Source organism: Budorcas taxicolor, chromosome X (genome assembly GCF_023091745.1).
Source record: "Budorcas taxicolor isolate Tak-1 chromosome X, Takin1.1, whole genome shotgun sequence".
NCBI classification, from domain to species: Eukaryota; Metazoa; Chordata; class Mammalia; order Artiodactyla; family Bovidae; genus Budorcas; species Budorcas taxicolor.
Window position 1 is genome coordinate 62,703,980 of NC_068935.1, and position 22,000 is coordinate 62,725,979.

General features: G+C 57.6%; 2 protein-coding genes across 2 annotated transcripts in view; both read right to left on the bottom strand.

Annotated features, from left to right (window-relative positions):
• Positions 1 to 462: 462 nt before the first annotated feature.
• On the bottom strand, positions 463 to 8,385 carry IRAK1 (interleukin 1 receptor associated kinase 1). Its single transcript, XM_052662976.1, has 14 exons — positions 8,250 to 8,385; positions 7,989 to 8,156; positions 7,735 to 7,866; positions 7,516 to 7,619; positions 7,172 to 7,360; positions 6,860 to 6,924; positions 6,538 to 6,652; positions 6,037 to 6,155; positions 5,367 to 5,574; positions 5,053 to 5,118; positions 3,692 to 3,928; positions 2,706 to 3,117; positions 2,142 to 2,285; positions 463 to 1,859 (listed from the first exon to the last, which is right to left on the bottom strand). Exons 1-14 carry the CDS (start codon positions 8,383 to 8,385, stop codon positions 1,798 to 1,800), a joined length of 2,157 nt encoding a protein of 718 aa, XP_052518936.1. The 3' UTR covers positions 463 to 1,797.
• Positions 8,386 to 10,800: 2,415 nt separating this feature from the next.
• The window catches only part of MECP2 (methyl-CpG binding protein 2), a 59,150-nt gene continuing 47,950 nt past the window's right edge, over positions 10,801 to 22,000 (bottom strand). Inside the window, exons 2-3 of the mRNA XM_052662845.1 lie at positions 21,444 to 21,794; positions 10,801 to 20,345 (exon numbers count right to left, since the gene is read on the bottom strand). Of these exons, the coding sequence (XP_052518805.1) occupies positions 19,262 to 20,345; positions 21,444 to 21,794 (1,435 nt within the window). The 3' untranslated portion in view covers positions 10,801 to 19,261. The remainder of the gene's footprint in view (positions 20,346 to 21,443; positions 21,795 to 22,000) is intronic.

Consider the following 22,000-nt stretch of genomic DNA (forward strand, 5'->3'; position numbering starts at 1 on the left):
TTTGCAAATGGAATTTAGCAATATATAAAAGGGTAACATCATGACCAAGTGCTGTTTTTATCTAAGGAATATAAAATTGGTTTAATATTAGAAAATCAACTTATGGGGTTTACCACATTGACAAAACACACCTATGACAATTCTATTGGTAGCATCATACTTCACGGTGAAATATAACACTCTGCAGCTAATACTGAGAACAAGGCAACGATGTCCCCTTTCACCACTTCTATTCAATACCAGACCAGAAGCCCTAGCTAGTGTCACAAGGTAAGAAAAAGAACAAAGGGAATTCCCTGGTGGGTCGGTGTTTAGGATTCTGCACTTTCACTGCCATGGGCCTGGGTTTAATCCCTGGTCAGGGAACTAAGATCCCACAAGCTGCACGGTATAGCCAAACAAAAAAATAAATAAATAAATTTAAAAAAGAACAGCATACAGAATGGAAAGGAAGAGGTGAATCAGTCTTTATTTGCACATGAGATGGTTGTGTGCATAAACCATCCCACGGTATTTACCAAACTATTAGAGCTAATGTGTAAATTGAAGCAAGGTGACAGAAAGCAAAGCCAATGGACAGAACTCAACTGTGCTTCCATACAGGAGTAACAAGCAGTTAGAAAAGGAAATAAAGATGCCATTTACAATAAAAATGTGTAACATAGGGGAAAAGGTAACACCCTGTGAAAGTACTCCTGGGTAGTAGTGTTGTGTGACCTGTCACCAGCATGGTGGCTTACTGGGAGAGGAAGCAAGTACCTGCAGAGGATTTGGGGGTGGGGTGGGAGACTGGTGTCTGGGTTTGGACAGTCAAGAACCCTGAGAAGAAAGTCCCTGGACAAGCTCAGGGCTTTGCCACAAAGTCTACGAGTACAGCCAGAGATGGAAGGGTAAGCTTTTATTACTCCAGGACAACTTGGATTCCACCGATGCCTCGCTTACGTGGGGCCTGTAGTGTGACTCACGACTGCAGACACAGAAGCATCTGGAGCCTCTGCTACAGCCCTGGGCTGCTCTCAGAGACACCCAGTGACACAAACCCTGACTTGCTCCGAAAACTGAGAGTCCCCTTGTCTTTTTCTTCCTGTCTGCCTGGCTCCCAACTTCCTGCCTTCTTGGGGCTTCTCACTGTCTGGGTGACACAAGGTGTGTGCCAAGCCAAACCTGGAGTGGGGGGGGTGTGACCCCTCTGCCACAAGCTGTGCCCAGGGGCGGAGCCTGTGGTCTGGAGAGCCTAGCCTGGCTCCGTGACTGTCCACAGTACCGAGGGGTGGCCTGGGTAGCGGACCAGCTCCTGGTCCTCCAGGGCAGCCTGCAGACACTGGCCTGGTGGGAGGCACTGTGGGACTCCCCGGGGCCTCTTGGAACCCCCACTTCCAGCTTGTGGACTGAACCACGGGCCAGCCAGACCTGTGTCTTTCCCAGTTACGAGGCTGGGAGGGACCCTGCCTCGATGGCTCTGTGCCCTGTAGCCCTGGGCTACAGATGCCCTGCCCAACTGGCAGTGCCCACTCTAGCTCCTCCTTGGCCCCTCCAGGGCCAGTGGCCTTCTGCTTCCACAGATGTTGGACTGAGGGCAGGTCATGAAGATGTCCCTGTCCTACTCAGGGTGGGGGGCTCCAAGCCCAGCCTGTGCCCACACCCCAAAAGTGCCAGGGCCACCAAACACCCTCCTCCAGGCGGATGGAATCCCCCCACCCCCAATGCCCGTGGGCTGCCAAGGGGTTGAGGGCCATGAGAACTTTCGACCATGAGAACTTGGACTTCCAGGTTTGGGGATCGGCCCAGGCGGGCGATTCAGCTCCGAAACTCGTCTCTCTCTTCGGGCCCCTGCCTGTCCCGCAGGTCCTGGCCCGAGTCTGCACAGTGGGTAGGAAATGCCAGTCGGTTAGCCGACAGTGGGGCTGCCCTAGCCCTCACTCCCGGGGTGCTCTCTGGACTTAGTGGTTTCCATTCCTCAGCAGCATTTCTTTGAATGGAACCTGCCCAGCAGGGGCTTCATATGTTTTGGAAGTACAGGCACGGGCAATCCCGGACTACGGGGAGAGGGAGTATTGGCAGGACAGGGAGGTGGGACAGGACAGGACCGGGCTGTGCCCAGGGCACATGACTTCTCAAAGGCCCCTGTTCTTGGAGGGTACCTGGGAGAGAGCTGGACGAGAGCAGCTGCAGGCTGTCTAGGACCCCGTCCTCATACAATGCCAGCTTCTGCAGCATCTTCCGTCGCGCCGGATTGATCACGATCTGCGGGGGCTGCGAGGATGTGGAGCTGCCCAGGAGGGATCCTGGGGTGGAGAGAGGACTCCCTGAGCCTCTGGGAACTCCCTGCTGACACTCACTGCTGGCCTCGCGAGCCTTCCCCATCCCCAGCCTAGTTCCCTCCCTGCCCTCCCAAAGGACAGAGGTCCTGAGCACTCTGTCTGTGGGCAAGGCCTGGAGCCCAGTCATGGACTGGGCCTGCCTCACTCCTGGCCTATCCTCAGCCAGCTGGGGGCATGGCCCAGTGAGACAAGATGGCCCAGGATGGTCCGTCTTTGGAAGGACCTTCCGGGGTCAGGCGAGCAGCCCAACCCAAGACGGCAGCCTGCAACTTGCTAAGGACAGATGGAGCTTCATGGCGGGTCCTGGGTCTCTCCTCCCAGAAGGCTGGGGTCGGGAGGATGGGGTTTGCCCGGAAAGGAGGCCTTTAGTTCCCCTGCTGGTACCTTCCACAGCTGTAGGCTGGAGACCCGGGCCACTCCCCCAGCTCGACTCTCGGGCGGCACCCCCCTGGGTGCAGGCAGCCTGCCCGAGGGGTGCTGGCACCCAGCTGGGGGCCCCTGGGCCCGCAGGGCAGCTGGGGCTCAGATGCCAGGAATGCAGGGCAGCAGAGAGGTCAGACACGCTCTCGTCACTCTCCACGGGCTGGTTGGCACCTTTGTGCGGCCAGTCTGTAGCCTGGGCCTGGGCCCCAGAGGGCACCGCCAGGGGCTGCCAGGGGCTGGCACGGCTCAGGGCGCTCCTGCTGGTGGACACGTAGGAGTTCTCTTGCGGGGAAGGGGGGCTGTGGCTGGCAGGCCCTGGCTCCAGGCATGGCCCTGCCACCACCACCTGCAGCTCCTCCAGTGTCTGGTACACCTGCAGGGAGGGACCGGGGCTCTCAGGGTGAGTGGCCCTGTCCAGGTCCTCACAGAGGGTGGCGGAACTGCAGGGCAGCTCCAGGTCAGGGCCAGAGAAGAGAATCGTTGTCACTAAAGCTAAGGACCGAGAGCAGCTTCTCTTTGTCTTTGAGAAAGCAAACCTTGTTGCCTTGATGCCCTCAATGATGCTTCTTTCTTTTCTCAAGAGAGACAAATGAGGGATAGGATGGGGAGGGACGTGGGGGGGGGGTTGTTCAGGATGGGGAACACAAGTACACCCACAGCTGATTCATGTGAATATATGGCAAAAACCACCACAATATTGTAAAGTAATTAGCCTCCAATTAAAATAAATAAATAAATAAAAGAGAGACAAAGAGGTGGAAGGGACACAAAAAAGGCAGATGCAGTGGCGCAAGGCACCCAGAAGGGGGCGCAGTAAAAAGCCGATCGCCTCCTTCTCTGTACCTGGCTGGGTTCAGTGGGGGTTCAAGCCAAACCAAAGGGCAGTTGAGCAACATGTGGAGACTGGCATCTCAAGCACTTCCCATACCCCCAGCTCACAGGACTACCTGGGTCATCGGGGGTCTCCTCTTGGCCCGGCGGTGCAGGCAGCAGCAAGCCAGCTGGCCCAGGGCCAGGCCCAGTTCTGGTGGGCATGGCCCTGGCCTGGGGTCCAGGTGCTTCTTGTAGATCTGGGCGGCAACTGGGGCGGCCCACGTGTCTGCGGCCGGCCCACCTTGGACTGCGGTCTGGGTGCCCTTCAGGGTCACCCCGGCCTCCTCCGCCTCCTCTTCAACCAAGTCTTTCTGTGGGACATGCAACGTGAGTCTGGCCCCCGTGGGCCGTGCCTTGCGCTGCCATCCCCGGCCCTCATCTGCATATGCTCAGCGCTGACTTGGGCCCCCGGGATCCAGCCACGCGCCCAGCACCTGGGCTGGCTTTCACAGAGCTGACTTCCTGAGAGGGGAGAGACGTCGATATGCTTCGAAAACCAGGGGAAACCACAGCAGGGAGGCCTCCCCAGGGGTTTCGATGGGGGGGCCCAAGCAAGTGACACTCGGGCTCTGATCAAAAGACAGCAACTAGCCAGAGAGGGCAGGGCTCAGAGGGGAGAGCCCCACGGAGATGGGGAGGGACAGGACCAGACAGGAAGGACCAGGAGCAGACCCTGGGGTCAGGGGGCGTGGCCTTTCAGGCAGAGGAACAGGGAGCCGCCAGGTCTGGAGGACAGACAGCAAGCTGGCAACCACGTCAAGGGTCTGGGCCTTCATCCCAAGCATGGCGGGGGTAAAGGGGTTCCACCACCTCCTCACAGTTCTAAAAGAGCTTTTTGGTGGTTGCCCAGAGAAGCCGTGGCAGGGACCCTGTGGGGTCTGGCATGCTGTGCCACAGCGGTGCTGACGATGGGCCCGAGTGCAGATCTATTTGGTGCCCGGCTCCAGCAGAAATCCCTTCGAGACCCGGGAATGGATGGAAACAGCCCCGAGCCCGGGCAACACACCAGCTTATACAGTGTGAAGGATCCTGCCGACTAAGCAGAGAGGAGCTGGATTTTGGGCTCTGGGTCAGTCTGCGGAGGAATAGGCCTGCCCCGCAAAACCCAGGGAAGGCATCTGGGGTGAGGGGGGACGTGGTCCGATTCCCAACCATTGCTTCTCCCAGGTCCCCTGATTCTGTTTTCCACTGTGATCGGGCTGCAACCCCCCACCCTGACCCCCCCCCCCAACCTCGCCAAACCCAGGTGGGGTCTGGAAGGGCCTGTGGCACTTGCCGGGGACAGACAGGTTTGTCCCCAGCCAGGCAGATGCAGCTGTCTGGGGCCCTGCCTACTCTCAACAATGAGTCAGCAGAGGCCGGGCTGGCGGCCCCACGTTCCGGATTGTTCCTCCCTCCCTCTCTCTCTCCCGACCTGCCTCGGGAGGAGGCTCACCAGATACTTGGGCTGGGCGCCATGCATCCTCACGGCCCTCTGGCCGGCCAGGGTCTCCAGCAGCACCTGCAGAGAGAGCAGGCTGCAGACTGGGGCCGCTGAGAAACTGCACGTGGGACTCAAGCTCAGGGGGTCTGGAGGGCCCACGTGGAGGAGAGGAATGGAAAACGACAGACATGAAGGTGTGGAGCCGCGCAGGGCACCCGAGCTGGGGAAGATGGGTCCCGGGATCTGAAGCTGGTCAGGCCTGCTGGAGGATTCTCCGGGGGCTGCAGCCCCCCACCCCCAGGCCAGTCGAGGGCCCTGCAGCTCACCACGCCAAAGCTGAAGGTGTCGGTGTCCACGGCCAGCCTCCCGGTCTTCACGTACTCCTCAGGCAGGTAGGCCAGGGTGCCACGCACCGTCCGAGTCCGGGCCACACTACTGCTCTGGCCGGGGTTGGCCCCTGTAAACCGGCTGAGACGGGCCAGGCCGAAGTCCCCCAGTTTGGGCATCAGTCTCTCATCCAGAAGGACGTTGGAACTTGGGGACGGAAGGCGGTGGCATCAGCCTGGCCTTAGCCCTCTCTGCGACTCATCACCCCTGCACCTACTGCCCCCTGCCTGGTCCTGAGACAATCAGACCGGAGCCACTGACGTGCACCTCAGTGGCGGATTGTGGCCCGTGCTCATGGTGTTCTGGCCACTTGGGGCTCTGAGCAAGTGGCCCCCAGAGCCCCATCCTGCAGTTGAGGCCCTGTTCACCACTGGAACCCATCCTTGGCCTCCATGTCCACCCCTGGCCCACACTGGGTGCTCAGTGACCCTCAGACCCCAGCCCTGACGTCCCCTGTTCTCAGGGGGATCGCTCAGGGCCAGGCTCCTAGGGACCAGGCAGCAGGCACCCCCGGTCCCTGCTTGTGGGAGGTGTGGGAGCATCACCCCTTGCCATAGGGCTCCTGCCACCCTCAAAGGCCCCCAGGGGCTGGCCGTTTCCCCGCCTCACCTCTTGACATCTCCATGGATGAGGCTGGGGCTATCTTGATGTAAGAACTGAATTGCCCGGGCTGTGCCCAGAAGGATGTCCAGTCGCTGAGGCCAGGAGAGAGGGGGCCAGGCCTGTGTCTGGAGGGGCACAAGGAAGAAAGGGGAGACCGTGGAGCCACCGTCTTTGATGCCCATCCATGCTTCCCCTGAGCGCTGAAGTGTCAGGTCAGAGATGCTCCTGTCTTGGGCTTGGTCAGCCCTTGTGTCCTGAGGGCGCCTCTCTAGATGGGGCCCAGGGGCTGTCCATTGCCTCTTGCCCTCTGGGCAATGCCACCAAGATCCTTCCGCTACTCTGTTTGCCCAGGGGAGCAGATGGGGCCCCTTTCAGAGGCCCCATGAGCTTGGCTTCCAAGCATGAAGAGGTCCCGATCACTGAGGCCAAGGACCCCAGCCCCATGTCCCGCTCAGACCAGGTGCCAAGAGTGACACAGTGTGCCGGGCCAGGCCAGGCAAGGCTTACCTGGACGTGGAGGCGGTCTTCCAGGGAGCCATTGGGCAGGAAGCCATAGACAAGGCAGTAGAAGCCGCTCTGAGCACAGTAGCCGGCAAAGTCCACAATGTTGGGGTGACGAAACCTATTTGAAACGGTGGAGTCTCAGTGCTCTGCTCCCAGCATCCAGCACGCCTTCCATCTGGCCATTGCAGGGGGGGTGGTGTAGGGTGCGGATGGTCCCTAACCAGGTTCCCCGGCTCGCCTGGGCCTGGCAGGCTGCAGACCAATGGGGAGCCAGGTCCCCGGACATGTGGTCCTGGTGGGGCCCTGCCCCTGCCTGCAGGCTCACCGCGACAGCTGCTGCACTTCGGTCTGGAAGCTCTGCTTCACTGTGGTCCACTCCAGGTCAGCCTCCTGCAGCCCTCGGGGAGAATGAGGCAGGGGGGACTGGCAGTGTGAGACTCCTGTGGCCCGGACTTCATGCCCCCCACCCCCCCCCACCTGTTCTGGGCCCAGAAGGAGCACGGGCCTGGGGGCCCTGGGACTGTGAAATCAGAGGGCTGAAGGAACCCTGTGGGGTTGCGAAGGGGGTGGGGGAGGACCACAAAAGCCCGAGTCTGGGAACAGCCCTTGAGGGCCCTGGCCAGGATGCTCCACACACCTCCTTGAGCCTCTTCACAGCATAGACGGTGTTCCTCATCACTGCCCGGTACACACAGCCAAAGCCGCCCTCCCCGATCTTGAGCTCCTCTGAGAAGTCGTGGGTGCCCTGGCAAATCTCATGAAGGGGCCAGCAGAACGAAGAGGAGGGGGGCCCAGGCAGGAGGGGCATGGGGCTCTCTGGGCTGGGCTGTGGGAAGAGACCCTGTATCAGGTGAGGTCCCATATCCTCCCCTCTGCCTCAGCCCACCCTTGCTGGGCTGCCTGGGGTGGCCCAGGGGACCAAAGGCAGCTGTCACTGCTTGCTGGCATCAAACCTCTGGGTGGGGGGCAGGACCCACCTACCTTGGTAGATGAGGGGGCTGGAGATGGCAATGGTGGCTGGTGGGCAGCTGGGTTTGGTCCAGGGCAGAGCTCGGGGTCAGAGTGAGTCTGGGAGCCTGGAAAAGCTTCGCAAAGACACCAGTGAAAGGCAGGCAGAGGCCAGTGGCAGGATCTATCGGGGTGGCCAGGAGCAAGGGGGTCCTTTCCTGAGGTTCATCAGGCCAACCCCGGTTTTCTTACCTGGGGAGAGGAAGGTGGAGGCCAGAGACGGCAACTTCCGGTGGCCGGGAACCGCAGCCTCGGAGGGTGTGGAGATGCTGCTGGGTGTCGGGGAGGTGGTGCTGGCGGGCAGAAGCGGGGCGGGAGGGTGCCCTGGGAGGCCGGGGAGGGAAGGACGTTAGGCCCAGGCTGGAGGGAGGAGCTCCGAGGTAAGCCCTGGGCGGCCCCTGTCCCAGGGTCCTGGGGGTTCCGGGGGTCTCCGGGGCCGCGCTCACAAGCAGTGATGATGTCCCGCGCCCGCAGCAGCTGCAGGTGCGTGAGGATGCGCACGAGATCGGCCACGCGGGCGTTGCGGTTGATCCACGGCCACAGGACGCTGGCTGTGCGCTGCCCGGAGCGCTCGCACAGCCGCAGCTCGGTCTGGTCGCGGACGATCAGGGCGGCTGCGGGGCAGGGGGCGTCAGGCCGCGGCGTCCGGGCCCCGCGCGTCTCCCCGGCCCGCCCCGGCCCGCCCCTGCCGGCCTGCGGCCACCCACCGAACTGGCACCAGTCGGCGGGCTCCAGGGCGTCCATCACTTTGTAGAAGCGGCACATGACCCAGGGCGGCACCTCGTACAAGAAGTGCTGGGCGCCGGGGACCGCGGGGTCTCCCGGGCCCGGCCCCCCGGCCATGGCCACCGCCGCCGCCGCCGCCGCCGCCGCCGCCACCACCGGGCCGGGGCCTCTCCGGGCCGCGGCGGGCGCGGGCCTCGGCCGCCCGGGTCCGCGAACACTGACTCACTTCCCCTTTAAGGCGGCCTCGTGCGACGCCCGGCGGGCCGGAAGGGGCGGCACCCGGGGCCGCCGCCACCGCCGCCAGCCCCGGCCACACGGGGGCGCCGCGCGTGGTCACGCCTCCCGGAGGCCTCGCCCCTGGGCCCGGCGAGGCGGACGGGTGAGCTTCCCGGAGGAGGAGGGCTCCGAGGGCTGCAGGAGAGCGCTTCTCGGCCCCAGGGACGATGGACACAGCGAAGGCCTTCCAGAAAGGGCTAGAAGCGGGGCTTCGGAGAGCCGCTGGCTGGTCCTCTTTAGGTTTCTGTTTCGTGGGGAAAGCGGTGGAGAGGGGTCAAGACATCCAGGGTCAGATGTGGGTCACACCAGGGCTCCCGGCTGACTCTCTGCAGCTGGCTTGTGAGGCTGGGGGCAGGAAGAACGATCTGGAAGCTCGCAGCATCTCCACCCACCCCCTGGGCCCTGGATCCCATCTTTTCTTGGCCCTGCCGGAACCTGCTCCAGCGGTGGTTAGGTCTTTGCAGCAGCTGCCCTCTTTTCTTCTTTGCTGGCTCCTTCCGCTAGCACAGAAAACGTGTTTACTACTCTCTTAGAGACAGACCTTCACTCCGGCTGCCCTCCTCCCTCTTGTCATGCTTGAGGATGGCGGGCTCTGGCAGCTCCCACCCTTTTCTCTGAAGCTCACTGAGCACCATACTTGGCCTGTCTGGCGCCTCCCCACAGGCCTCCGGCATGCCTCCATCATTCGCAGTAGCAGTAGCAGCCACAGTAGCAGCCACCAGGAAACTGTTACCTCTCTGAACTTCTCTGGGGTTCCTCTCTTCCCCATGGGGCTCTGACCTAGATGAACCTAAACGAACATGCTTCCCTGCCTCCTCTCGGCTCAGGGGTCTTCCTTAGGCACAAAGCACTCCACTCCACACCAATTTTTCTGCTTAAGACCTTTCCGGGGTTCCTGAAGCCCTCTGAGGGATTGCAGCTTTTCAGCACGGCTTCTGACGTTGTCACCGTGTGGCCCTTTCCTGCCCACCTGTCTTGCTCTTGGCACTTGGCAGCAGCCTTAACCCAGCCACAACTCCTTGGGGTTCCGAGAACGTGCCAGGGCTCCCACCCCCATGGGTTTGCACTTGTAGCTCCATCCAGCAGATACTCAGGTAGCTGGAAGCTGGCCTGGAGTCCCCTGGCACGTCCTTCAGCCTCAGCACTCATCTGCCTCCCCGACACCCCTCCCCGCCTCCCGCCAAGCAGCCAGGGCGCCTTCCTCTTCTGTTTTTTCCAGCTGGACGCCAGCTTGAAAGGCAGGTCTTTGCTAGCCACCCCCTTGTCCACTTGATCCTGACCCCTGAGGGCTGCCACCCTCCCCGCCCACAGGCTGTCCATCCAGAGACTTCAAGAGTGGTTTGCAGAAACCAGGTCGGCCTGAGACGCACCTCCATGGCAGCCTCTTCCCAGAAGCTGCAGCCACTCCGCAAGAGGAAGCCAGCCATGCCCTGAGCCCCAGTGGCTTCCCATAGGGACAGCTCTTACCGAGACTCCCAAGCTGTGGAGGGAACTAGTGGGCACACACACACTAAGTGAACTGGGACTTGGTCCCACTTCCAATTCTGCTGGACTGCAGCTCCCGGGACAGCCCTGGCACCTCAGGGATGCTCAGGATACACACACGCCATGAATGTTAACCCTCTGTTTTACCATTTAAGGCCAGGACGCTCGAGTGCACCTCCAAGTAGCTGTGTTCACATACATGTACCTGTGGTGCTGAACTCTAAGCAGTTCTTTTCATCTCCAAGCCATCGGCAGCCTGATAAAGGACAGCTGTAGGGAAACCACGAGCTCCTGAGAGCAATCCACCTCATCAGAAGCCGGTGGGGGGAGGCAGCGCGTCCTCCGAGCCAGGAGCAGGTCAGCAGAGACCTTGGAATGGTCTCAGGCAGGAGGCACCGGAGGAGTCAGAGCTGGGAGGTTTCCAAAAGCCCCTCAGCCCATCGGGGACAGCCAGGATGCTGCCCTGCAGAAGGCCCTTCCCACCTGCCGGCTCAGAGCTCCCCTCTGGGCAGGCGGACCCCGAGGCAGGCCAGTGCGGGGTGCCGGCCAGTGCCCTGTCCTCCCCAGGGCGCCCAGAAAGCAGCTGGCTTCTGGGTGTTCCCAGGATGTGCCCCACCTTGCTGTCCTGGGAGCTGTCTTGATAATGAAAGCCCAGACCTGGAGTCACTTTCACAGAGAGATTTATCGAGAATGCTAACAGCACAGGATACAGTACTTCCCAACAAAAGGTGCGAACGCGTCACTTAGAAAGGCATGCTGAGTATTCTTGGCTTTCACACGTATTAAAAAACTTACAAAAATAAAATAAAACTGCGTGCTGCCCATCTTTTCAAATAGTAAAAGAACCTTATGAAAAAATCACTTGGTTTTACAACAAAAGACACAAACGGACATTTTTATGTAAATTTATAAGGCAAACTCTTTATATAATAAATAGGTTACAGGGATTCAGTGGGGGGTGTTTTGAAACGTATACAGGTACATTCAGACAGGTTTACTGAAATGGTACAAATTTCCTTAATAAATTGCCTTTTGTTTTTAAATATATCAGTGCTTTCAGTCATTTGGCTATACACAAAGAACCTTTTTTGAACACTACAAAAAAGCAATCAATATTTTTTTTGTTTTTAAAACGATCTACTTAAGTTTTCTAAAGTAATTGTCCCAAAACACAAAAACTGAAGGTGAATGCGATAGAGGGCTTTTGGAGATCATCTCCAGCCAAGTCTGTCCTGGGTGACTCCCCTCACCCCATACACACTTTTCCAGCCCTTTTCCTCCTGGGCTGGAGCCTGCTCCCTCTGCACAGGGTGACCAGGGTCCCTGCGACTCAGGAGGGGGCGGTGATCCTGCTTGATTCTTCTCATTCCTAAGCCCCATGCCCGAATGGTCAGCACTGTCCTCGAAGAGGGGGGGACCCCGGGCGCTAAGGGAGCACATGGCCACCCTGTTTCGTCAGTCCTCAATAGTGTCTGGGAGGTAACGGCTACTCAAGAGGATCGGGTTTTGCCATGAAACGAGAAGGGGGGTTTCTCATATCCAAATTTTGCTGGGGATCAGGTGACAGCCAAGGGTGTGCACCCCCCCACCCCATCATCATCTCCTCGTCCAGGAAAGTGGGGAATCCAGAGGTTACGTTAGTGTCCTGCACTGTGGGGCGGGGTGGATTTGATGATGGTACCCCGAACAGTAATGTCGCCCCCGAATCATAATGCCGTGTCCACACACGCCTGACCCGTGGCCACAGTGGAGGTCTCCTGGGAGACGCCCACCCTCAGGCTGAGCCTTGCCCCGCAGGCCCACCCTGACCTTCTCCCACCGAGGTGTGGTTGGTTCTGCTCACACCCCTCCTGGCTCCCCTTGCAGGAACGTCAACCTTGTCTGTCCTTAAAAAGATAATCCTGATGCTATTAATCTGGGAGTGGACCAAAACCTGGTTTTGCTCTGACTTCACAAATGGCAGCACGTCAGCTATTCACTTTGTCAGCTCTAGGTGTCACTTCTTTGGGTGGCTTCTGGCTGATCTGGGCAGGGGGTCCTGTCTTTGGCTCTCCCCCTCCTGGGGCAAGAGGACAGCCCCTCTCCTTCTGGTTACCATCCCCTCCCTCTGAATTCTTTTGTTGGTAAAGAAAAGGTGTCTAGAAGCATTTGTCTCTGGAACAATTACTTTAAACATGGTTACAATACAGACTTCAGTTCAAACACAGAAGAGATTTACTTTGCAAAATTCCCTTCACCCACCGAAAATTACACAAATAGAAGCCTCAACACCACAGTTAAGAGGACCAGTAGAGAGAAGCTCATGTTTGGAACACAAAAGGAGAACTCAAAACCAAACCAAACCCAAACAGAAACAACCCCAGAGAGACGAGGGGAGGGCGGAGGAGGGGAGGAGCGCAAACACAGCACACGGTACAGTGTCCGGGTACAGGAGCCCTGCGCGAGGAGAGGGCTCGGCACACCGAGTAACAGTCCTGGTGATATTTGGTCATATATTCATCAACTACTGACTCTGGAGCGGCTGTTATTGATTGAAGCAGTGACAACTCAAAGGGAAAAGGAGGGCTTGGGAGCAAGGGAAGGAGCAGGTTTTGAGTTCTGCAAGCCTTTGCCATACTACCGTCCGGCAACCCAGGAACAGTACACTGGGTGGGCCCTGCTGCCTGGGGCAGGCCAGGTGAGAGGTCACCGGCTGAGGCTAACTCTGTGCTGTCTTCAGATCTCGGGCAGAACTGGACACACGCCAACACCCATCTGCAAGAAGCTGGACAGCAGTGGTCACAGCAGCTTCCTCTGCCCCCCTGGCCCAGGCTGGGTAGAAGAGGCAGGGACCCACCACTAATACTGAACTGAAGGCGGGGCCCATCCCCCAGGCCCAGGTCCTCCCAGAGGCCTGAGGGGTGCCTGGCCACCTGAAGGGCCTCTAAGGGTTTCTTTTGGACGTAGGCCTCAGAAGTAATGATGCGGGGAGGGAAGCTTTTGGCCCTGGTGATTATAATGCTCTCTGCTTTGGAAGAACAAGTTTCTGGATATTATTCTTATTTTTTTTGGTGTTTTTACTTACTTAAAAAATGATCAAAAAGAACTTACGGCTAAACTCTAGCAGATATTGCTCAGTAAGAATTACAAAAGCAAATGCAATTACTCATAGGATGGTGGGGGGGGCGGGGAGGAAGGAACGTTTCTGGAGTCTTCGCTACCTCCTGGAGGGGACCCGCTAGACCACATGTGTGGTTCTGGGGTCCCTGATGTTCTACCTGGTACAGCTCACACTTTCTGAATTGAGACACAGCCTTCTGTCTCCCATGCAGCCCCCGGACTTGGCAGAGACAAGCCCTACCAGTAGAGAGGCTTGCTGCCTGTCTGCACACCATCACTCTGACTGGGTCACTGGAGGGTGTCGGCGGGGGGCAGGTCACCCCCATGAACGCCAGCTGCCCCACCCAGAGATCAAAGGGGACCAGGCAGTGCCAACTACATTCTAGGCTTCGCCAGAGCCAGGGAACACGCTTGCATCCACCCACTGAAACGAACTGTCCTGCCTACACCAGTGCCCTGGGGCCCCACTCACAAGCTTGGGAAAAACAGTGCGAAATCCAGGAGCTGCCTCCTTCGCTCGGCACTGGGAAGCCCTTGAAAGAAGCGAGGAAAGACCACGGCTCTGCTTGGACACGAGTGACCAGCAGACGGATTTTTCGTTTTTGTTGTTGTTGTTTGTTTTCTCCGTTTTTTTTTTTCTTTTTTTTTGGTTTTTAAAAATTTTCCCTTGTCCTATGCTATGGTTATCAGAAATATTGTAATTAAGCAACAGGTATAATTTTAACAGGTCTTTGTGTGTGTGTGTGTGTGTGTAGCCACAAGCAAAATGAGTTTATAACTGTGCAATATACAGATATATATATATAAAAATTCAACTGCTTTGTGTGTCTAGTCAGTGTATTTAAATAAAAGGGACAGGAGAGGGAAAAGCAAAACTAAAGAGCAAAACAAAAGCCCAGGAGAGAAAAGACCAAGCAGGTCTATTCGTATAGTCTAGAAGATACCGGATATAATCAGGGTCACCAGGAAGAAGAGCTTTGTCACTTGACACAGACACACTGTGGGGAGAAGGACTACCAGTGGGCAGGAGCCAAACCTCGTGGCCTTTTCCTCTCACCGCTGAGCAGGACTTGAGGAGACAGGTGACCGAGGGGGCGGCCGGCAGAGCCAAGGCAAGTTTCCCCAGTGTTTGGAAACCTCCAGCTGAAGCCCCTTCCATGAGGGTCCTCTCCCCAGCCCTCCCTCAGCCCCAGGCCCCAAGGAGCGCAGAGCCAGGGACTGTCCTTGGGGGCAGGCCACACCACAGGCAGACGCTGTGGAGGAGACATCACCTTCTCCTGCTTAGTGGCCTGGGCCCTAATTCGAACTAATTCTTCCTGACACCTCGGCAATTGGGGCAGGCTCACTGGAGATGAGAGGAGAAGGAACAGGTGAAGTCAGGTAGCGAGGAGGTTGCGTGCCTTTACAATTTCCTGCTGAGTGCCCACCTTTCCCACCCGGAGCTGGGCTCCTGTAGCTTCGCAACAGGCAGGTCTCCCTGCAGGGACCGCTACCCAAGAGACAGAGGAAGAGAGAGATAGACTCTCCAGTGACCCAAGGGCCCCAAGGCGCAGACCCAGCAGTTTCAGGCTGGATTCCCCTTCACCTGCAACGCTGGCCACACAGCAGGCCAGGTTGCAAGTCCTCTTAGATCAGCCTTTTTTTGGCAAAAGCTTGCTCTTATTCACCCAGAAACATCAGGATCTAGTTTCTTGCTCAAGGTTTCCTAGGTCTTTCTTCTGCAATGTTGACAAGGGGCTTCAGTGTTCCCTTTTTTTCCCCTTGAACATGGAACTTTAGACCCTGGGTGAGGCAATATCCTAGCGAGCTCTAACAATTCAGCTATGTTTTCTAAAGATTGATACAGTTTCAAAAAGAGAAAGCAGCAAAAACAGACTCAACAAACCCCTCCAGTAGAGCAGAGCGCTGAGATGGGGCCCTTGCAGAGAGCAACTGAGAGCTGGAACACAACGTGGCGGGGCTGTCGGCTCGAGAGTGGGGAATCCACTACGAGCCTGGCAACATGCCTGTGCCCCTAGCCCTCCCCAGGCATTGGCCAGTACTCAGGGGGTCAGTAGGCTGATGCCCACAGGGCTCTAGAGAGAACTCACTTCCCCAAGGTCTGGATGGTCTGGGCCACCCACGCGGGCAACTCACATCAGAAAAACAATTTGGGGCCATGACCCTGCTAGAGATGGCTGTGCTGAGCTAGGGCTGATGCCTGTGACCTCCCCCGGCCTTGTCAGGCCTGGTAGGAACACTCTGGAGAGGGGGCACAGAGCTCAACTGCCAGGCTCCACAAGATCCAGGCTACTATACCTGGTGGCTTCCCTTTACACCCTCTGTCCCCTCCTGGGCTCACGCTGCTTGTTAGAAGTTACTTCAAATCCAGAGGTCCTGTCAGCTAAGGAAACTGCTCTCCCACCAAAGATGGCAGCGTACTTGTGGCTATTTAAGTATCCTCCTTCATGATGGCTGTCACAGCAATGACAGGCAGGGAGGCAGGTGACAACCTGGTGCTGTTCCATGTCCCACTGCCACTGCTCACGGCCTCTAGGCTGGCATGCCACCACTGAGCAGACTGCTGCTAGCACCGGCATAGGGGCTCAGGAGAGAAGTCAGGTGCTGACTGACCAGCATGCCCAGGCCACCGCTGTGGCTTCCACCGTCCAGGGAGCTGAGGGGAGTCGGGGGGAGCAGGGCATTTCTGGGGGTCTCCTGTGCCTTTTGATAAGGACTACAGTGCAGAAGGGACGTGTACTGGACCTTGCTGTGGCCCAGGGGCCCCGTCTCACTGTGGTGTCAACGCCAGCAACGACACAGGTTAGGACAGCCAAGTGACAGGCACAGGGTGGGGAGACCCAATGTGACGGACCTAGCCCCTCGGGTATCTGAAAGCTGTCTTATCAATTCCTGCCTTCTGGACACAGTCCCTAAGGGATGCCCCCTGAATCTTCACGATGTTCAAGTACACACAGAATCAACATCACACTCCCCAACTGGGCCGGACACAGCTGGTGAGAATTCCAAGGCTAGGCCTGCCCTCCAACCTTCTGTCCACCTGTCTCCAGGACAGAAGTGGTACAGGACCTTCAGCACCCCTGCCCAAAGGTGACTCGCTCGTAATGCCTGTATCTGGGGGAGAGGGGATGTGGATGACAGGGGGAGAAAACCCTAAGGTGCCACCTGCAGCCTTGAAACTCTAGGGGCAGGAGCTGGGGAGCAAGGGGTCTGCAGGTCAGGCTGGGGCAGAAAGGAAACGCCACTTGAGATACAGTGTTCTCGACCACCACCATCGGTCAGCCCCAAAATCAACTGTTACAGGTCAGAGGTGAGCATGGCAGGCCCAGCTCTCCTTGGCCCAGGACCAGATGGTGCCAAGCTGCTGGGGAGGTCAGCTTTGGAGACCGGTCCCAGGAGCCACATTTTATGGATTTGGTGTAATTAATGCCTCAAAACCTGACCCAGCAAACCAGATGGCACCTCCCTGACAAATGGGCTGGAGAGCAGGCTCATGTGGACAGGGGTCCTCTGAGAGTGCCAGGAGCCTTTTGTCCTTGGAGGAAGAGGGACCCCAATGAACACGCCCCCTCTTCCAACTCCCATCCTTTCCTGGGGGAGGACTCAGAAGTGAAGCCCAGCAGGTGGACAGCAGAGTGGGTTTGGTTGGGGGACTTGCTTTTGCAGCATCAAGAAATGGATACAAAAATGCTAGGAAGGGCAGCTACAACTCCACAAACAGAACAGGGCAAATTCCCTTGCTTCTAACCATTCTGGGAGAGAGAGACACGGTTTCGTTTTTTTCTGAAGCTACTGATTGGAACTGTCAACTAGGGGTCCTGATCACTAAAGGACTGGCAAGGAAGTGCTAGATGGTTTCTAAGATGTTTCACTCCTTCATGGTTACACTGCAGTGAGGAAAGCTGGGGGATAGTAACTGAAATACACGAGACAACACGCACTTGACAGTTCATGGCAGCAGCTCACGTGGGACGTGCTTGTGGGTGTTTCTGGAAGCATAAGACTGCTGTCTCGTTTGCTACTTTGATAAGGTACTTCTCAGTTGGACAGATTTAGATATAAGAGACATCTCTGTAAACACAGAAAAGGATATACCAATATGATGAAGATATGCAGCTAGATAAGGACTTCCTGAACAGAGGGTTAAGAGCACGGGGGTCTCAAATTGAAACTGACAAATGAACACCCTGCAACAAGCCCAAGCCTCGACGCCCCAACACCACAGCCCTGGTGCTGATGGGGAAAAGCCTGAAGTACCAGCCACCCTTACCAGCCTCCAGCAAGCAAAGGCTGCACGGGGCCCAGCAGAGAAGAACTCCTGCTCAGAGGAGTGGCAGGGGGTATCTGCACTCATTTTGCCTGCTGCCCGGCCCGACTACCCCACCCTAGCTGGGTCCTGCACAGGCCAAGGTCAGGGCTTGGCCACTCCGTGATGCTGGCAGGCCACAGCGGGTCTCTGTGCTGCCCTTGGCTCTGCAATCCCAATCTGGGTCCACTTCTCCTACCCACTGCCGTTGAGTGGGAAGGCTGAGGAGACCTGGAATCCAGGGTCTGACTGAAGGAGGGGACTCCTGGGAGAGCAAGATCCTGCCTCTCCCATGCCCCTCAGAGAGGCTGGGGTACTAGGGCTGGGTGGATTCAGCGGAGTCTGGGGCTTCCTCAGGGCTCAGAAATGGGTGGCAGGGGAGGCTGGGGTGGACGGCGGGAAGGCCAAGGGTGGGGGTAGTTCTGGGGGCCTGAGCTGACCAGTGTCGGCTCAAAGTACGGTTGGGCACTGAGGCTACCTGGAACGGAAGGGAGCAGTGAGGACGAGGGAGGAAGGGGAGAAATAAAAAGGCTGAAATGAAAGGAGACAGAAACCAAAGGAGAGGAGAGAAACCAATCAGGAAGTCCTTATAAATTGCAGCAAACACTTAGAGTTTCGGAGCTTCGTGGGAACCCTATGTGCTGAGCCCACTTGAAAACAAGCGCAGGTATATACAGATCCAGGTAGTTGTCAACACTGTCACGTCTAGTGGCCTGAGGGACAAAGGGTCGCCAAGTCAAGCCCGCTAGCTTGCTCGCAAAGCAGGTTTGTTTTGAAGTGGGAACATGAAGACTCAATAGTGCAAATAGTTCTAAGCTGTCCCTAAAGGAGTTGAGAATTAGAAAAGTTTTGGAAGAACATTTCCCCTGCCTTCCCCCTGGCCCCTGGCCCTGTCTACTAAGGCTCGAACTAGCGGCCACAACTGCTCTGAGCGGCTAGGGATGCCTTCTACCTGGCCTGTGGCACTCTGCCAGCTGTAGCCTGGGCCAGCCTGCTGGGGCCTCGGCACGTGGCCTTGGTGGCCTCTGTCTAGCGCTACCTCCTGGAGGCCAGCCCTGGGCCAATGTCGCCTCTGGCGCAGGCCAGTCGACACCCAGGGGGGCTCAAAGGATGCCTCCCTCCTAGCTGGGCCAGAACCGGGGCCGATAGGTGCTACGTCCCCATCCTGTGAAATGTCCTGGTCGATTTGGGATTGGGGCTGGTGGGGAGCCGTCTGTGTACCCCCATGGGTGGGATCACACGGGCTGGAGCCACTGGCCGTCTCCACCGTCTCGAAAGGATCCAACTGTCTCTTTTGCCCCGGACCTCCTGGTCCCGACGTGGGTGGGCATAAGGGGGGCTGGAGGGTGGGGTGGTGGAGCTCGAGGCTGGGCAGGGTGTGGGGGGAGAGGAGAGCTGAGACTGGGGTAGCGATGGCCCCCAAACCAGGAGTGTCTTCTCAAGTGCTCTCTGTCCCTAGTGACCACGTAGGGGGACTGGGTGGGAGGGAGGTGCAGGCACACCCTAAGAAGCCTGGGCAACAGCTTGTCTGGTCAGTAGTATCTGCAGCAAGCCTTGTTGAAGGAGCCTAGTTTAGAAAAGTGCAAAGCTACTTCTGGCCCTGGTTAGGTCTTCAACCTGACTGTGCTTGTCGATAAGAAAAAAACATCCCCAATGCTCCAACTACTCCCACCCTGAAGCCACGAAACTCTAAGTTTACTGAAAGAAAAAAAAATATTTTTTATTTCAGTTAATCGGGAAGCTTTGTCAGAGCCCTACCCATAAGGAGAAGAGACAACAGCTGCCTTTATTCTTGTTGGTTTGCTTTGCAATCCGCTCTGCATAAAGTCAGCTAACTCTCTCGGTCACGGGCGTCCGGCTGTCCACAGGCTCCTCTCTGTTTGGCCTTGGCATGGAGGATGAGACAATGTCTTTGCGCTCTCCCTCCCCTCGGTGTTTGTACTTTTCTGTGGCCGGGGCCGCGGTGGCGAGCGCGGGCTGAGTCTTAGCAGGCTCCTTGGGGCAGCCATCGCTCTCCAGCGAGCCTGCTCTCGGCATCTTCTCCTCTTTGCAGACGCTGCTGCTCAAGTCCTGGGGCTCAGGGGGGCTGGCAGGGTCCTCGGAGCTCTGGGGCTCGGGCGGGGGTGGGGGCGGGGGCAGGAGCAGAGGCGCAGGGGCCTTTGGGGGCTCCACGTGATGGTGGTGGTGGTGGTGCTCCTTTTTGGGTGGCGAGGAGGCGCTGCCGCTGCGCCCCTTGGGGCTGCTCTCCTTGCTTTTCCGCCCTGGGCTCTTGCAGGTCTTCAGTCCCTTCCCGCTCTTCTCGCCAAGCGTGGACACCAGCAGGGGCTTCACCACCTCCTTCACCTCAATGCTCACCGTCTCCCGGGTCTTGCGCTTCTTGATGGGGAGCACGGTCTCCTGCACGGACCGGATAGACGACTCCTTCACGGCTTTCTTTTTGGCCTCGGCGGCAGCTGCAGCAACCACACTGCCTGGCTTTCGGCCTCGTTTCTTGGGAATGGCCTGGGGGTCGGCCTCCGCTTTTCGCTTCCGGCCGGGGCGCTTGATGACCATAACCTGGGCCGAGGTGGTGGCCCCACCCCCTTCTGCCTTGCTGCCCGGCGCAGCTTGGAAAGGCATCTTGACGAGCAGCTTTCCAGGACTTTTCTCCAGAACCCTTTTCACCTGCACACCCTCTGACGCGGCTGCCTTGGGTCTCGTGGTGCCACTCCCTTTAGGGCGTCCCCGACCTCTGCCAGTTCCTGGAGCTTTGGGAGATTTGGGCTTCTTAGGTGGTTTCTGTTCTCGCCGGGAGGGGCTCCCTCTCCCGGTTACCGTGAAGTCAAAATCATTAGGGTCCAGGGAGGTGTCGCCTACCTTTTCGAAGTACGCAATCAACTCCACTTTAGAGCGAAAGGCTTTTCCCTGGGGACTGTGGGAACAAGCGGAGACACACAAAGAAAGGTTAGAAGCTTCCAGAGCAATGCTGGAGGTGGGGCACAGGAGAAGGTGGATGGTGAGCCCTCTGACAGGAGATGTTCTGCAACTGACATGCTCGATGACATGTCCCTCACCAAGAGGGACATTTAAGAGAAGCTGAGATAAGCTAAAACTAGGGAGCTATGGTCCCATTTATACAGGAAGCAATCGGGTCGCCTGATGGCCATAGGTGCCCACGTGGCCTGCTGCTACGTGGATGCCCCCGGGAGTTGCACTCCTCAGCCCCCCAAAGGGGTCTGGCCCGGGGACCCTGTCTACCTGCCAGACTGAACTCTCCAGGAATCAGTTTCCTCATTCGCCAGTAGGATGATGCTTTATCTGAGTTACTGGAATTAAATGAGACTGTACGAGTGAATTCCAAAATGGCTAACCTGTCTGGAGTCATTTAAGGGGGACAAGTGAAATGAACGTAGTCACACTCGTCCTCTAAATATCTGGCTAGGAAGTGACTCTGTTTCAACAGGTAACACCCAACCACCAGCCCACAGCTGGACAAAGGCCAGAGGGACAGTGGGAAAGGCACTCCGAGCCCATCTGGGGCTCTCTCTAGGCTGTATCAGACAGCCCCCCTTTCCCAGCACGCCTCACGCAACAGACTGAACCCTATGAATTTGTATTTCTCAGGGCTCATGAAGTATTGGCACAGAAGGACTCTCCCACAAAGAAGAGGTTCCCAGGTTCTGAGGACAGCCCCTCTGCTGGGAAATCATCAGCACAGTATGCATGGCAGAACTCTGTGTCCCCAGTGCTATTCTTCCTCCAGACAAGGCCCTGATGGACATCTCCCTCAGGGCAGTGACCTCCCCAGGTGGTCATTCCAAGCATACCTGATCGTACCCACCAGCAGTGGTCACTACTGAAGACCCGACCGGAAGTGGGTTACGCACACACACTTTCTTGATCCATGAGCCGCAAGGAGCTAACACTCCAAGGGGTCCCCAAAAGTTTCTTAGTGGTGGTCCCTGACTCTCCCCCGACCACCACCACTAGCCTTCCCTGCTCTGGAGAGACAGGAATCACCCTCACTTACTTGATCAAGTACACATCATACTTCCCAGCAGAGCGGCCAGATTTCCTTTGCTTAAGCTTTCGGGTCCAACCTTCGGGCAGAGTGGGGTCATCATACATGGGGCCCCGATCACGAATGATGGAGCGCCGCTGCTTGGGGGACGCAGAAGCTTCTGGCACAGCTGGGGCCGAGCCTGACCCTTCTGAGGTCTCTGCTTTGCCGGCCTCTGCTGGCTCGGCAGAGTGGTGGGCTGCTGGCTGCAGGGGCTCATGCTTGCCCTCTTTGTCTTCTTTCTTATCCTTCTTCACCTTTTTGAACTTCAAAGGTTTGTCCTTCAGGCCCTGGAGATCCTGCTCTTCGGACTTTTCTTCCCTGAGTGTTAAACAAGGATGTCAGTATCACAGGGAACAAACTGGTGTGCAGAAAAAAGTGGGCGCCAGCAGGTCTGGGGTGCCCTGACATGGGCAGGGCCCCAGGAGAGGGGCTGTCCTGCTAGCGTCCCCCAGATTGAAATGCCCTTCCCCTTCACAGATGACTTGAGAGCCTGGGGCTGCTGACAGTGATGGCCCGCAGCACCC